A 15,638-nucleotide genomic window follows, 5' to 3' on the forward strand; every position below is an offset into this window, starting at 1 on the left:
TCTGAGTAGACTTATATAAGATTATTTTGTTAGTAAAAAAAGGCATATATGCAAATACTTCATATCTGTCGCTGAGGGCTATCAACCAAAGAGAGAAGAACAGCATTAGAGCAAAGAAAGTGGAATTAAAATCCATTCCGGGGTTATAAAGAAGAGACACAAAGCAGGAAGGGTGTCCCTGAAGTCAAGGTCTTCTTATCAGTGCTGGACAGGCTGCCATTTCACTGGCCACAGAAGGATTCTTTGTGACCAGCATAGATGGGACCTGCACGATATGGCCATGTCCTGCAACCCCAGACTGCATACTCCAGAGTGGCTTGTTTGTGAGCGACAAGCCATGCTGACAACCTGCAGGCTGTTGAGCCTGTGATGGGTTGGTGTCTATTCAGAACACAGGAAGCTGATCTCATTGTGGGTTCAGGGGTGTTGACAGGTCTAAATAAGGTTATTTCAACAGATTTTGGCATTGCCAAAAACCCTGGTCGAACAAAGTCACTTCCTTTTGACAGAGGTCAAAAAGTGCTCATGAAAAGTGTGGGCATTGGCCTTATCTTTCTGGAATACAGAGACACTGGGGGTAAGGTGGACAAGGAAGAAGGGACTGGACTGTCAGGGCAATTAAAAAAGAGCTAGAAGGGCAGCGGTTGCTGCCCCCTTTGGTAAGCAAAGATCTCACAGCTTTGCTTTTCTCTAGATAAACTGTCATTTGACAGCTGTCAAGTGAAAGACAAAGTAAATAAATAACTTATTTGCAAGCTTTATTTTGTCAATGTCCATGAATGTTCTGTTTTGCATTTTAACAAGAGCCACTTACTGGGACATTGACTAAGCAAGACTGTATTTTGGCACACGAGGAGTGTACTTGTGCACGTATGAACCACTGGCACACCCCATCAAAAAGTTAAAAAGAAATGTTTCAAAAATATCGTGCACACTTGCGTTGACTAAAAAATAATTTTGTAAAGGTGAGAAGCAAGTGACGGATGCTCCCATGTGTCACTTGGGCACCTTGGAGAGGCTGTCACCAGCAGGCCTCATGAAAAGCATCTGAAAGAAAGTGAAATTGTAAGAAGCAGAGGCGGCAGCAGCCACAAGGAGGTTGCCATCAAAGCTGAGAGAAAAGACAAGACAGACTCAGCTGCCATGTCCCCTGAGATCCTGGCGAGAGGACTGAGGAGGAGGAAGAAGGAGGGCAACTTACAGCGAGCCCCATCATTTATCGAATGATCACAAACAACATGCAACTTATTCGCAGAGTGCCTGCTACGTCTTGCAAACTTTTTTTTAGCAAGTGAATTTGCATTTCTTTAACTGCACAGTGGAATAATAATCATGGAAGGAATAAGAATTATAATCCAAAAGCTGAACATCTTACAAAAATAATAAGCTTTTATAATCTTATACTATATGAAGCAGTCTCACTGGGCTCCTGTCTAGAACTAACCATGGGTTGTCCAGGTTATTAGCATGAGAAGTAACAGCCCTGCAGATCTGTGCACTCTTACTTGAAATGAAGCTCCATCAAACTCCAAGGGGTTTATTTCTGAACAAACACGCAGCGAATCAGACTGTGTGGGAGTTAGTGCATGTGTAACCAACGCAGAGTGGCTTTACCTCACCAATAAGTAGATGCACCCAAGCCTCACTCTCCTGGGAAAAGGGGAGCTGAGCTCCCTGGTTTTGTGGGTATTTCAGGCAGATTTCAGCTCCAGAACCTGCCCCCCCTTTCTGTTTAAGAAGCTAATCCCTACTGTTTTACTAAACTGATAATATGGGTCCTTGTCTAATGATCTGAATGAAAACAAACCCCTATTTCTGATATATAAATTTTTGTTCCATCACCCTGTAGATCTCTCTGAAAATTCAGTGATCATCTTACCAAAGTAATACTCACTATTATTAAGGACCTGTGTACGCCTGAAAGTTCAGGGCTACCATTAAGTAGCAAATCATATTACACATATATTGAGAAATACCGTTTCAAAGGGAAAGCGCTGTGGAATAAATACACTTGGGTTTACCCGCGAGGACATGGAGAGCCTGTATAAAATGGATACCTGGTGAAAGTAATTTATTAACTTTTGTTTCGGAGTTTTCTGACCATTGTTTGCTGCTGCTGTTGCTGTCTTTCCATTGCAGCAACAATTATACTAGGTGTAGAAGAAATTTCCCTGCTGTTCACAAGAGGGTAATTCTGTGTGATTTTATAGAAAAGGAGGAGGAAAAATATGTAACATTAGAGGTGCCTATTACAACCAGATTAAAATTGTCAGCAGTGTGATTTTTAGCCTAATGTCAGTGTGTGTTACTTTAGATCCCTTAGGATACAATTGGTAAGGACAATTTAAAGTCAGACAGTATACTGTTTTTGCGTGCCAAAAACTGGTAGGTCTAGCTACAGCTCTTAGCCAGAGCAACCTAATCAAACCTCCATGTTTAGAGGCAATATACCATTAATTAGCAGAAACTTCAGGCTTCCTTGAAGTGCAGTAGCCTTTCCTGTAGTTAGCCGCAGTTCCTGGGAAAGATGGTTGCTTTTCTACTCTGCTTGTTTGGTTTTCAAAAGGGTTGGGGCACTTGTTGTTGGAAGCAGAATGCTGGACAGCATGGACTTCTGGCCTGAAACTTGGTGCAATTATTCATATTTTGTTTTTCAAGACCTGTGAATAGGTAACACATTTTTACTTCCTAACAAAATGTCCCCTGTTTCTAAAACTGAAACACACGTGGTAATTAATGAATGCAACATGAATGGTGTCCATCATAAGCAGCTAGATCCACCTTGGATTTAACTACTCCTCTGGTCACCACCAGTAAGCAGGAATTCCATGAAGATGAATGAATCACGTTCTCTCCCAGTGAATATGTTGTGGCGGGGGGCGGGGGGGTGGGGGCAGAGAAGCCTGCCTCTCCCTTGCCAGCTCACTTGGTTGTGTGTTGGCCATGGAGGAGGTGAAGTCCTCTGTGGTTGGCGTGGAAATACAGTGAACTGGTGAACAAGGGACAGATAACTTTTTCCTTTTTTGCCAGCCTGCTTGGCTTTTGTACTCCGTGCAGAGAAAAGACTCTTGTCCTTCACACCAGCCTAGAAATGCAACAGATTGGCAAAGAACAAACAGAGTACTCTGCTTCTTCCTTGCTAGCCTGCTAAGCTTCTAGCCTGTATATCATTTTATTTTCCAGCTTTTTACTTTTCAGATACCTCCTCCACCATAAAAAATGAGTAGGAAAAAACCTTGGACATTAATCATTTTGGGGACCTAAGTAACAGTGCTGAACTAATATGAATTATTTGCCCCAATCTAGCTTTGTTATTAACACATTGCCTCTTCTCTTGAGATTAAAAGTATTAGAATCAGAATTTTTCATGTGCTGCTCTTTAAAAATCTTCAGATTTATGAGTAAGTTTCTTAGGAACTGGTAGGTTCTATTTCTCCAAACTTGATTCTTTTGTCTCAGATACATCTGAGTGATGATAGTTTTAGCTGCAAAATTGCTGATGGCAACTTGACAGCAGCCAAAGGAAGAGTCCTGTTTTTAAAGGGGGAAGCAGGGAGAATTATCTGGTTCTCTCATCTTGCCAGAAGAAGAAACCTGCACCAGTTGATTTCCTGTAACTTAATATGCAAATCACCAAACTGCTGTGGTTCAAGTATCATCCTGAGATATTTTTCTGCCTGAAGTAGAGTTTACTCCTCTCATGGGACCAGGTCTTTACAGAGTCTTACTTCACCATTCTGATACTTACCTGGTTCACATGACACAACAGCCCATGGGTTAAACTGCTGTTGGAGATAAGTGGAACGGACTATAAACAAGTTAGCTTGCTTAATGCTCAACCACCTGGCAGTCCGGATTCGCATATTGCAAAGGAGCCAATCATGGGTTGCTGAGTAAATGCAGAAGGGACAAATACATCTGTGCTGTCCCACTCAGCCTTGGTAAGGTGTGAGTTGTTCAGCTCAGGCTGCATGACCCAGCACCGATCTCCATCTATTTCTCCCTAATGCCAAGCTGAACGGACGAAGCAGATCCCCTTTCTGTGAAGGTGGGCTCAGCAGGTTCACCTAGGAGAGCATCAAACTACCGTTCCCACTACGGCAGCAAAAGTGGCCTTAGGCTAGAGGGAGCAAAACCAAGAGCAGCGGCACTGTGGTTACGAAGAGCTGGAGCAGAGATGTGCTGCCATTGTGGCAGAGACATCAGGTGGGGAACTTTCTTGGGTAAATGGCCCATCTCAGATTAATCAGCCAGGCATATTTCGTATCACCCAAGGTCAATTCAATGCAGCACCCTGTTTTTTTATCCACCTCTATCAACTCTGCCTTTTAACCTCAGGGACTTTAATGAAAGTCAAAGGAAGGGCCAAAGGAAGACCATCAGACCTGTTGTATACAGCCTGTGCATTTCACCCTTATTTTTCCAGCAGTCTGAAAGTCAGCAGTTCAGTCTTGTCTTGGACTCATCAGCCCATAACTTAATATTCCCTTTCAAATGCACCAAGGCCATTAGACTTCTGGAGAAAAGTCAGATTTAAATACATTTATCTTAATAAATGGAAAAGCAAGTGTTGCTTAAAGCAAATATTCACTGCATGCAATGTTGACATCAAATTTATTTGCAGGACTTAAAAGCTGGCCTTACTTAAATCTGTTTCAGCCTTGGATCAAATGAATTTGGTTGTCCCAACCTGGCCCCTAGTGAATCAAAGTCCACATCACCAACTCACAGCATCATTTGTCACAATTGGCAGTATCTGCTCATGAGAAAATTATTAGAGGAGCAGGGCTGTGCAGCAGGCTTGGGGTGCCTTAACAGAGCCGGAGAAGGAGGCATGCACAAGCCGTGCCCTTGTGCTGGCAGCACTCCCTCTGTTTAACTCCTGCTTTCCTAAGGCCCAGTAAATATCAAGTTAAGCTAAGCATGGGTTTGAGCTCATTTAGCTCTGTGCTTCTGTTTTGTCATTCATGTTCAGTCATCTTTGCAAATGTCCTATATGTGAACCTCAAATCATATATTGAGAAAATAACTTTTGCATATTAACTGCCCCTGCTAAAGGAACTTGCTCACAGACCTGTATTATTTGAGAGGCACTAAACCATGATTTAAGAGAGAGGGCAGGGGAGAAGAAGGAATAAGAAAATGGTTTACCTTTTCTTTCCTGACCCAAATGAAAAAATGCAAGAAGATGGGAGGGAAGTAGGTCCTGAAGGGGCTCTGCACCTTCTTCCAAAGTCTGCTAAACAAACCATGCTCCTATTTGCACGGCTTCCTACAGTCCTTCTCTGAAAGCCATACTCTTTTGTCCACACCCTACGCCTGACCCCAAAGCTCATTCATCTTCTGTTGTGCTGGACAGGGAATAGGGGCTGTGGGGGACAGGGATCCCTGCGGCAAAACAAATATTATTGCTGCTTTCTTACCTGAGTCGTATGAAAATACCTTCTATTTGAAAATACATTCTTCAGACCTAATAGTGTCATTACCCTGTAACCTGTTTTAACCATGCCTTTTCTGCACAATTGAATTTGGTATGGAGAGCCAAGAAATGGGGGTTTCCAAATTCTTTCCATACATGTTTGAATGATGAATTGTCTCCATGAGGGGTAGAGAAGTCGTGATTTTGCATTATATTCTGATCCTGCTTGTTTTAAAGCCAATGGTTTCAGTGGAACTAATCTCCAAGCTGAGGGCCCCAACCTGGGGCTCTGATTCAGGAAGTCCTTCTTGCAGTGTCATGCAGGGCTGAGGTAGGGTTGCCAACTTTTCACCTAACCTTCACAGCTGTGCTTTAGCAGATTTAATAGGAAGACATTAGCAGGTGATATGGATTGTCCTTCCTGGAACAGCTTCACTTGCTGGTTTCTACAAGTCATGCTGCGATTAAAAGCACAAAAGCAAGCAAGCCTTTCTTTTTGTTTTCCAGTGGGAGAGTTACTTGGTAATTTTATGCTGAGCTGATGTATTGAGTTGCTGTCCTGGAGAGTAAAAACTTACCTCGCTTTGTGCACAAATTCTCCCAAGAAATTCTTGGTCTCAATGTCTTGTATCCCAATCCTGTGCATGCTTACTTAGAGAGAAATCCTAATGAGTTTGATTAGCCTGGCTCTCCGGGAAATGGAAGGTCTGTTTTACATTCTGACTGGATTGTAAATCTTGGTACTGCTACTAGATCTTACCCTAGTTCTCCCTTTTATTAACTACATTTTACAGCGCATTTTATACTGTTTTTTATGTTTTGGATTCCTGTAAATTGTTGTGAACTGCCCAGAGAGGTTTGGCTATTAGGTGGTATAAGAATATAATAAGTAAATAATAAGTGTATGTAGGATTGCAGCCCTAATCTTGTGGCAGCAAATAACTGCTCAGTGAACTCTGAGATCCGGCCCTTTTGGATCTTGGTCTGTGATTCAGAGTGTGCATTGTTTTAATCCCCCCTTAGCCTCCAGCCTAAGCAATTAACATGTGCCCTGAACTCTTCAGTGTATGGGAGGCATGTGTTTTCACTGACCTGTAACTTCTGCCCACACTAAGTCTGTTGTGCGGATTCTGATTATCATCCTCTGAGTTCATCCTGGATGTGCTTTTGGTGTCTGATCATAATCCCAGCATGGTGTCAAAATCCAGTATTAACTGAGGGTTATGCCATGAGTGCCTCTTAGGCTAAGCCACAGTTGTGTAATCTTACAAGGTTTTTCTTCATGTATTCTTTTATCTAGAGATGACCTACCTCATCATGCAAACAGCCCAGCTTTCATATTTAGTTATATTAGACAAATTTCTGGATGATCCAGAAGAAAGCATGAAAAAAATGTAAAACGACACACCTGGATTCAGTACCACTTATGTAAAGGCTTGTCGTCTTTCCTTTTTGATTAGTACAAGTTCGAGTCAAACAGAGTCAGATCTTTAAAAGTCTGCAATATCATAGTATTTCCTTTCCTTGAAAAAGAAAACAAAACAGAAAAAAGGCCTTTTGGTGTACGTGTTAAGGCAGCGTTTTTCTTTGCGAGACCTTGCTGTGAAGTTCTAATATGTCACCATTCAAATGTCAGCAGGCTGTTGGAAAGGAAGCTAATAACTTAAACCTTTGAGAGCTGCCAACAAAAGAGGTAATTCAGATTGTGGAGGGAATGCCATTGTGTTCTTAGGGGAAATAGATTTCCAGAATGAAACATGCTACTTGGAAGCATTTATCTTTTGTGTGTGTGGAAAAGGGAGGGGGGATATATATTATAAACCCCAAAGATGGTTTGGTTAAGATATTTCTAAGGGAGGAAAAGGGAGTTGACAGAAGTGGGAGTGGAAACTCCAGAAGTCTCTGCTCCCTTTATTGGGAAAGCGCGTACCTAACAGCAGCCAGCAGCAGCCTGTGCATTTTATGACGAAGGCTTCTTTCCTTAAAATGCTTGGCTTCGGGGAAGCCGCCTCCAAGTAGCCTTCATCTGGCTTCAGGAAATGTCATGTTAACACGCACATTCCTTCTCCTTGTCCCAATATCACTGGCATTCGATGACTTGCCACCTTCGGGTTCTTCAGCTGCTTGTTCTAAAAAAGGCAAGGGAAACAACAACAACAGCGCTGCATTTCTAAACGGGGGCAAGAAAGACGCAAACAAATCCGGAGAAATACAATACTCTTCATTAAGGTATTTGTAGATTTCCCCAAGCACATAGTTGCGGTGAGACTTTTTCTGAAAAAACAAACAATTGGGTTTTAGAGCCACCTACTGGAGTTACGTAAGAACTGCGCGCATTTGCAGTCAATGCTTTTGTGCAATGTGGATTTGAGCCAGTACCGTGGGTGATGGAAGCCTCTGTCTGTCTTGTCATTTTCGAGAACCCTTTCTAAGGCTAACATGTAAATTGTGTTGCTGCTTAGTCTGCATCCCCTCTCTGTTACTACGCCTTCCCACTGTAAATAACTGGTATAGAAGTATTTGTGGAAATAAAAGGAGGGGAAGGCTTGCTTTGCTATGAATCTGATAAAACTAAATACGGGCAGCCAGTGCTTTTAGAAATTACTTTTATCACAAGGAATACTTCGATGACTTTCTTATGAGCCTGAGTTTTTCTTTTCACATGGGTAACTAGGACTCTGATCTTCTGTACATGAGTTCCTTTAAGCTGGAACTCATTCGAATCAAGGTGTATGAAAGGATCCTGTTGCCCAAACTGATATGGGTAATGTAATGCTGGAGCTTAGGCTGGCTTAACTAGTGGGTATCTTGTATCTTGCTCTAGCTACGTGAGTGGAATAGCCATCAGAACCTTCTCTACTGAATTGGTGGGTGTCTCTTTACTATAATAAAGGTAGAGGGTGATGAGGGGGGACTTCATCCTTTGGAAGGACGGACTCCGAATGAATCTTGCCACTCCTTTGATCTTCCCACACCATGCCAGTGGAATCACTTATTACTCTCTTACTCCTACTTTACTACCACAATGCAGAACAAAGCTGGGGAGTCTTGGCCATCCAGATTTTATTAGACTCCAACTTTAAGCAACTCAGGTCCAGAATATCCCATTCTTTTACTGTCGTCTTTATTGCAGTGTTTTTATTATTTTGTATTGCTTTTATACTTTTTAATATTGACTTTATAGTGTATAACATTTTGTGAACTGCTTAGAGGTTTAAGAGATTAAGCAGTATGCAAGTAGTATACACAAGATAATAATAAACTCCCATGTCCCCAGCCAGCATGGGAAGTGGTCACAGATGATGGGACTTGTAGTACAGCAACAACTGGATGGCTCCGATACAGATTGTGCACTAACAATTACCCCACTGGAATGCTGTCAGTAGTTTCCTATGCCACTGTAACTCAGGTTTACCGAAGTATAAGATTGTCCTATTTACTGATTCATTGTGTGGAGATGCCATGCATAAGGGATGACATATAAAAGTTTTAAACAAATAAATAAATAAAATGCAAAAGATTGTGAGTTAATGTTCATTTGAGGGTTCATATATTCATTCTGGTGTGTCATCTCATATGTGGAAATGAATGAAAGGAAAGAGACCATGAGCATATGGTAAATCATAACAGCCGGTTAAGAGACCAAAGTACCATAAGCAGAAGGCACAGATATCAGAAACATCGGAGAGAGGACAGCATGCTTAGATGCTTCAGTGTGAATGGCAGAAGCCTCTGAGCAAAAGGGGAGAGGGGAGCACCTGTGTTAAAGGACAGCCTTGACATAGTGGGTGTTATTGTAACCTATGGGATACGATAATCTCTGGATATTAACTTTATATGAAGCACAGGGCCAGTGTACTGGAAGTGTTGCTCTGTATGTCAAAGATGGCATAGATGGAGAACAGAAAACTTAAAAGGGGCAGTTCTTCCACAGAAGTGAAGAAGCTGTCAATCCTGTGTTTCCATACTAGTTTAGTTCTATGACCATGTCATCTCTGTAACACCACAATACTCAGGGTGATCCAGACATGGAAAAGAGATCATGGAGGTCTCCAAATATGGATGAAATAATGGGTGGCTTCAGTCACCCTTACATTGACTAGATGAATGCATGTTCTAGTTACAAAAATTAGGGGAAATTTCCCAGTGCCCTAAATGAATATACCCTAGAGCAGTTGGTCATGGAACTGACTGGAGGTGGGGGTGATATTGGATGGAAACCTAAATTGTGTTGCCTAGTGTGAGATGTAAAGGTTGTTGAACCAGTTCGAAATGGTGACCAACGTGCTACCGGTCTTAATATATATTTAAGCAGAAAGTTTACAAGGAAGTTCAACACTGTCCTATTTGACTTCAAAAGAGGCAGCTCCTTTATGCAAATCTGTGCCATACTCTGAACAGTTCTGTTCACCACACCAAAAAGAGGATATTGTAGAGCTGGAAAAAGTGAAGAAAGGTTGACTTAAGAGATCAAGATCAAGGGGCTGGAGTAACTCCCCTGTGAGGAAAGGTTGAAACATCTGGAATTGTTTAACTTAAAAAGGGTGAAAGTAAGGAGAGAAATGATAGAGCTGTACAAAATTGGGCATGGTGTGGAGAAAGTAGATAGGGAGACATTTTTCTTGATCTCTCATGATATTAGAATCTGGGGTTATCCCATAAAACACAGAAACATAGAAATATAGAGCGAGTCAAAAGGGGTCTCCCAGGCCATCTAGTCTGACCTCCGGCACCAGCCGGCTCTGCTCACATGAAGATGATTGAGGAGAGTTCTACTACAATTAACAGGAAGTACTTGTTTGCACACTCCATAGTTAAACTATAGAATTCACTTCCAAAAGATGTATTGTATTGGATGGCTTTAAATAAGGTTACTGGGGGCTGCTCTTTCTGAAGGGGTGCTGTCTTCAGAATCAGAGACTGTGTGCCATTATATACTGGTTACCAGTTCCTAGGGAACAATGGTGGATGGACTGCACTCATCTCCTGCTTGCAAGTTTCTCATGAACAGCTGACTGGCCACTGTAAGAAGAGACTGCTAAGCTTGATGGTCCCTTGGTCTGATCCAGCATGGCTCTTGTTTTGTTCTTAATCAGGAATAATAATAATTATTATAATTATAATCATTATAATTTCTAGATGGCATTTATTCTAACAGTACATGAAAGCTTTCATATGTTAAATTATTAGTTAACACTCTCTTTTTCAGTTACTTAAAATATATTTCTAACTGGGGATCGCATATTTTCTTTAACGCATCCAATTATGGATTTGTTCAAATGCAGTTTCTGAATCGACTAAACGCTGAGCGCCAGTGTGGTGCGGTGGTTAGAATGTTGGACTGGGGTTCTGAGAGTTCCGCATTCTAGTCCCCACTTGGGCATGGAGCTCATTGGGTGACTTTGGGCCAGTCCCTCGCTTTCAGTCTAATCTACCGCACAGGGCTGTTGTTGTGAGGGTAAAATGAAGCTGTGTAATCTTCCTTGTGTTCCTCTAAAAAGAAAAAAAGGTGTGATATAAATGCAAGGTCTGGGGCCCTCCTATGGGTTCCTCTCCCCAAGGAGGTTAAGGGAGAGGCTGTAAGGAGGACGATCTTTTCAGTAGCAGCACCTCTACCACCAGAGACTTGCCAGGTGCCTACCTTACCAAGCATCAGGTGCCTGGCAAAAACTCCAGCACACCTTTGACACCATCTAGACTATTTACATCAATGCACTGGCTTTAATATGGTGATGTATGTTTTATTTTCTTTATTTATTGCAATTATATTCTGTTTATTAATTATGATATTTTATAATGTATTATTTTATCAATGTTACTTCCTGATTTTATATTGTAATGGCCTCCCAGAGAGCAGGATGCCAACAGGGGGCTTTTAAATGTATCTCATAAATAAAAAAAAATTAAGTAATATATAATAATGTTAATGGATTGAAGGTCCATTTAATCTGTGAGTCGGGTAGGCTGAGAGAGAGCCAAGGTCATTCAGGCCACAATCCATGGTGCCTGGGAATTCTGGGAGTTGCAGGATTTCTTTCTGTCTAAGCATACATAGGATTGTGCAGGTTTCTGGCCATAGGAAGCTATGTGGTTTAGTGGAAATCTTTCTGATTCTCTCCACTACCCCATACCATTTCTCAGTTGATTTTGCAACAGTGTTAAGGTCCTGTGCATTTCTGTATCCCACAGTGAACTACAGATTAGTGTTAGGATGCAGACCTCATGGTATTTGTAGCTCTTCAGATCAGCTGTGGAGATCCTCTTATGATCGTTATCGTAGTAACGAGCTGAGAGCCGGTGTGGTGTAGCAAGGAGTGCTGGACTGGACACAGGAGATCTGGGTTCTAGTCCCCAATCAGCCATGGAGTCAACTGGGTTGCTCTGGGCTAGTCACAGACCCTGAGACTAACCTACCTCCATAGGGTTGTTGTGAAGGTAAGACTGAGAGAAGGAGGAGGATTGTGTAAGCCACCTTGAGTTCCTTGAAAAGGAAAAAAAGTGACAAATAAATATAATAAATAAATACAGAGTGAGCACATGTAAGTGAGGCATTCTCAGCAGCTGCTCCACATATATGGAATTCCCTTCCCTTGAAAGCTCACCATCAGTGAAGCCTGAGTATTTTTCAAAAGTGAATTTCTTTGGGATAACCTTTGGGAGTCAGGGTTAACTGGTCAAGTTACTTTGCAATTTAAAAAATCTGTGTTTGTTTGCTGCTTGATGAATAGTCTTTCACTGAGATTAGTTATATGTCTAAATGCATAAATGTTTAAAACACAGAACCAAGTAGGTTCACACCAATTTCCTCTGTGGAATTTCCCACTTAACTCTCCTGGACAAGCCTTGCATGATTTGCAGAGGGAAACCTGTTGCTCTCCAGATATTGTTGGTCTCTGATCCCATCATCTCCAACTAACAGAGCCAAGGTCAAGGATTCTGGGAGCTTGAATCCAACAACACCTATCTGTGTTTGAGGGAGCAAATAAAAGATACTGCTTTTATTTATTTTTTATTTATTTATTTAGACAACTTATATGCTGCCCCATCGCATGAGCCTCGGGGTGGCTTACAATCATTAAAATCCCATAAAAATGGATGCTTTTGATTCCATCTTCCCAGTGGCTAGTCAATAGGGAATCTGATTTGCATCTATACACATAAATTAATACATACAAATTGTATATGCAGTTTTGTGTCCTATTTTGCTGTCTAATACTCAGTCCTTTCTTTTTATTGAAGCACAAGTGGCAACCTAGTTATGGCCAATGTAGTCCCATATTTGGGTTGAAACAAGAGTGGTTGTAGAAAATGTCTTCCTTGCTTCTGGTCACACATTTTCCATTCTGTTCTTCAGATATATTACAGAGTAGTGAGAGACATTGAGGCTGGAGAAGAGCTCCTTCTCTTCATGAAGACGGAAGGCTGTTTACATGAAACGATGGCTCCAGACATTCACGGTCAGCAATTTCTTATGGCAGATTGTCACTTTTTTCCCACATGCATTGGGAGAGCCCCACTCAGACTCATGACCAATTTGCCTTACAGAGGAGCGACAATATCGGTGTGAGGACTGTGACCAGCTATTTGAGTCCAAAGCAGAACTGGTGCATCATCAGAAATTCCCATGCAGCACCCCTCACTCAGCCTTTTCGTTGGTGGAGGAGGAATTTCAGCCAAAGCTTGACAAGGAGAACGATCTCCACGAAGTGCAGGATATCCAGGAGTGCAAAGAGTGTGATCAAGTGTTCTCTGACATACAAAGGTAGGAGCAAGGCATTTACAAAAAAACCATATAGATAGTAATACTGAGTTTCCAGAAATCCTGAAGGTGCAGTTCGCTCTTGGTAGAACATAAAACACTTTTGCGTAGAAACATGCACACTCATAGGATTCTGCATCTTGTCACATCTCTTCCCAACTGCTAATTGGACAGAGAACTTGCTATCTTAAGAATGCCAACTAAAAACAAGCAAAGCACCCCTGTTTTTTAACCCTTGAAGCTACAAAGATAGGCGTGAAAATGCTTGCTTTTTAAGAGTAACATTTTTTTACAAATACTGTACACTGACATTTTCACAATGCTTAAGCTAATTATGAAAATTGTCTCTAAGGTAGTACAAATTGATCCAAACAAAAAGTAACACTAAAACAAAAGCAAAACCTAAGTGGTAAAAAAACAGTAAAGCAGTCTTCCTCAACTTGGTGTTCCCACAGTGCTTTGGATTTTACCTGGTGCTCCAGCTGCTTCCTTAAGGTCACAGACTAGACCTCAGAGAAGGGGCTTGTGGGTGTTCTGGGAGGAAGGGATGGGTGGAGACAGGTGCCACAGTGATACAGCAGGTGCCTCAGCCCCCTCCCCTCCCAGCCAGGGGTCACGTGTGTTGCCCATCTTGATATTTGGTCAGGTATATGGATTATAGTAACACATTTTGTTGTCTGCAACCATGTTCATTTGAATAACCAAACCATGAAGCATTTCATATACCAATAAAGATCTAAAGTATAGGGAAATTTTGAACCTATGAAATGTACAGCCCTGTCTTTTCCTGTAAAAAAAAAATTATGGGAGTTAGCCAGTAAACTTTAGGATTGTCACATTCTAAGTGCAGGGAATCATGTGGTGGTCAGAATCCTGAATCCAGAAGGAGCATGAAGACTACCACCTCCAGCTCTCTCAACAAAGGCACAACTATCTATTCAGCATATTTGCCTCCATCAATCTGCAAATATATCATATGGAACCATTTCAAAATGAGTTTCCTTCTGAGTACTTTACTCAGGAGGTCTTAGGAGACACTTGCTTTGATGCCAATCAGTAAAAGGTCTCTGAATGGGAACCAACTTATCCTGTTAGGGTATGCCCGTTTGCCTGATGTGGAGACTTAACTCAGTGGTCACAGTTGGAACTTTTCTCTAGAGGAACATATGTCCCTGCTTCACACGCATACATGCCCTGTAATACAGTCCTGACCCTCGCTACTTCCATAGGTCAACAGATCATACAGCTGGGGACTGTGAAACTCATGTAGGCCTGTGGATCCCTTCTCTGTTTCCCATGATTCTCCAGTATGCCAGCTTTCTATATGGCTGCATCACAATCATGGAATGCTGCATGATGGACGCATCTAGTATTGATGGAAGTGGAAGAACTCAGGGATGTCCTAAGAGGTTGTTTATTGAAGGCCAGGGTGTAGATAAATTACAGTTTGTGTTTTAAGCATCTTAGGCATTGTTATCTCCTTTACTTAAAGTCCAAGTAAATTACCTGGAAGCTAGTACACAAAACAGAAACTGAACTTCAGGGCAGGGTTCTCTCACAGGTACGAAACTGAACACACCCAGTGCTGGGAAATCACAGTATCCTTGTCAGAAATGTGCAACCATGAAGGAAGTTCTTTGCAAAGATCTGTCTTTTATGGAACAGGACAACAATTCTGCATTTCTTGTGCTTCAAAACTCTTTTTTGTGGAAGACTTTAAGGGTATTAACATTTCTGGTTTTTGTTCTGAGCTGAAGAGAAATCATAAATTGCTCTGCTGTACTGAAAGAGGGAAAGGGTGAAAAATGAAAAACAAGGTAGCCTCACCATTCATACATGCATACAGAGAGAGAGAGCGAGCGCGCGCGCGTGCACCAAAAATGAAGCAGTTCAAAGCAGAAGAAAACACAGAAAAAATTATACTAAAAAAGCAAAAGATTCATGTGGCCATCAGATTTACTGGCAGGAAACATGCTTGTTTCCATTAATTAGGAAAACCCCAAAATCAGCATTTTAAGTCAAGGCAATGGAATAAGAAGGGGGAAGTTACAGTGAACGACATATGTGACATTATGAAAGAAAACAGTAATATTAAATAAGATGAGATACATGCATCATAGATCACAGTGACAGATCAGACTCTGGAGCCTTAGACAGATGCAAAAAAAAAAAAAAGCAGTCCCTTTGTTTGTCTGTCTGCTCCTGTGAAAGGTTTCTCACTCCACTCTTTAACCCAAAGTCTCTTACCTACCACTATCAAGCCAGGTTAAATCACAATTTTGAAAGATAAAACAAAGCAAACCCTAGAAGGCCGGGGCAGTGAGTCTTGAACATTGCTGTAGTGGGACAGCAAGTAGTTAAAGCATCACCTCTTCTGCTAAAGCCACGTCACATGTGAAGAAAATATCTGCCATACATTTCTTCCATGCATTGGTTCCACTGGGTGACCTTACAGCATGT

General features: G+C 41.6%; 1 protein-coding gene across 11 annotated transcripts in view; it reads left to right on the forward strand.

The window, feature by feature from the left end:
* MECOM (MDS1 and EVI1 complex locus) overlaps positions 1-15,638 on the forward strand; it is a 522,613-nt gene that overhangs the window by 452,052 nt on the left and 54,923 nt on the right. For all 11 annotated transcript variants that reach the window (XM_044434483.1, XM_044434485.1, XM_044434486.1 and 8 more), the window contains 2 exons: positions 12,774-12,876; positions 12,965-13,181. In XM_044434483.1, the coding sequence (XP_044290418.1) occupies positions 12,774-12,876; positions 12,965-13,181 (320 nt within the window). The remainder of the gene's footprint in view (positions 1-12,773; positions 12,877-12,964; positions 13,182-15,638) is intronic.

The sequence above is a fragment of the Varanus komodoensis genome, unplaced genomic scaffold (genome assembly GCF_004798865.1).
Source record: "Varanus komodoensis strain SLA01 unplaced genomic scaffold, ASM479886v1 scaffold28, whole genome shotgun sequence".
In the NCBI taxonomy this organism is placed as follows: Eukaryota; Metazoa; Chordata; class Lepidosauria; order Squamata; family Varanidae; genus Varanus; species Varanus komodoensis.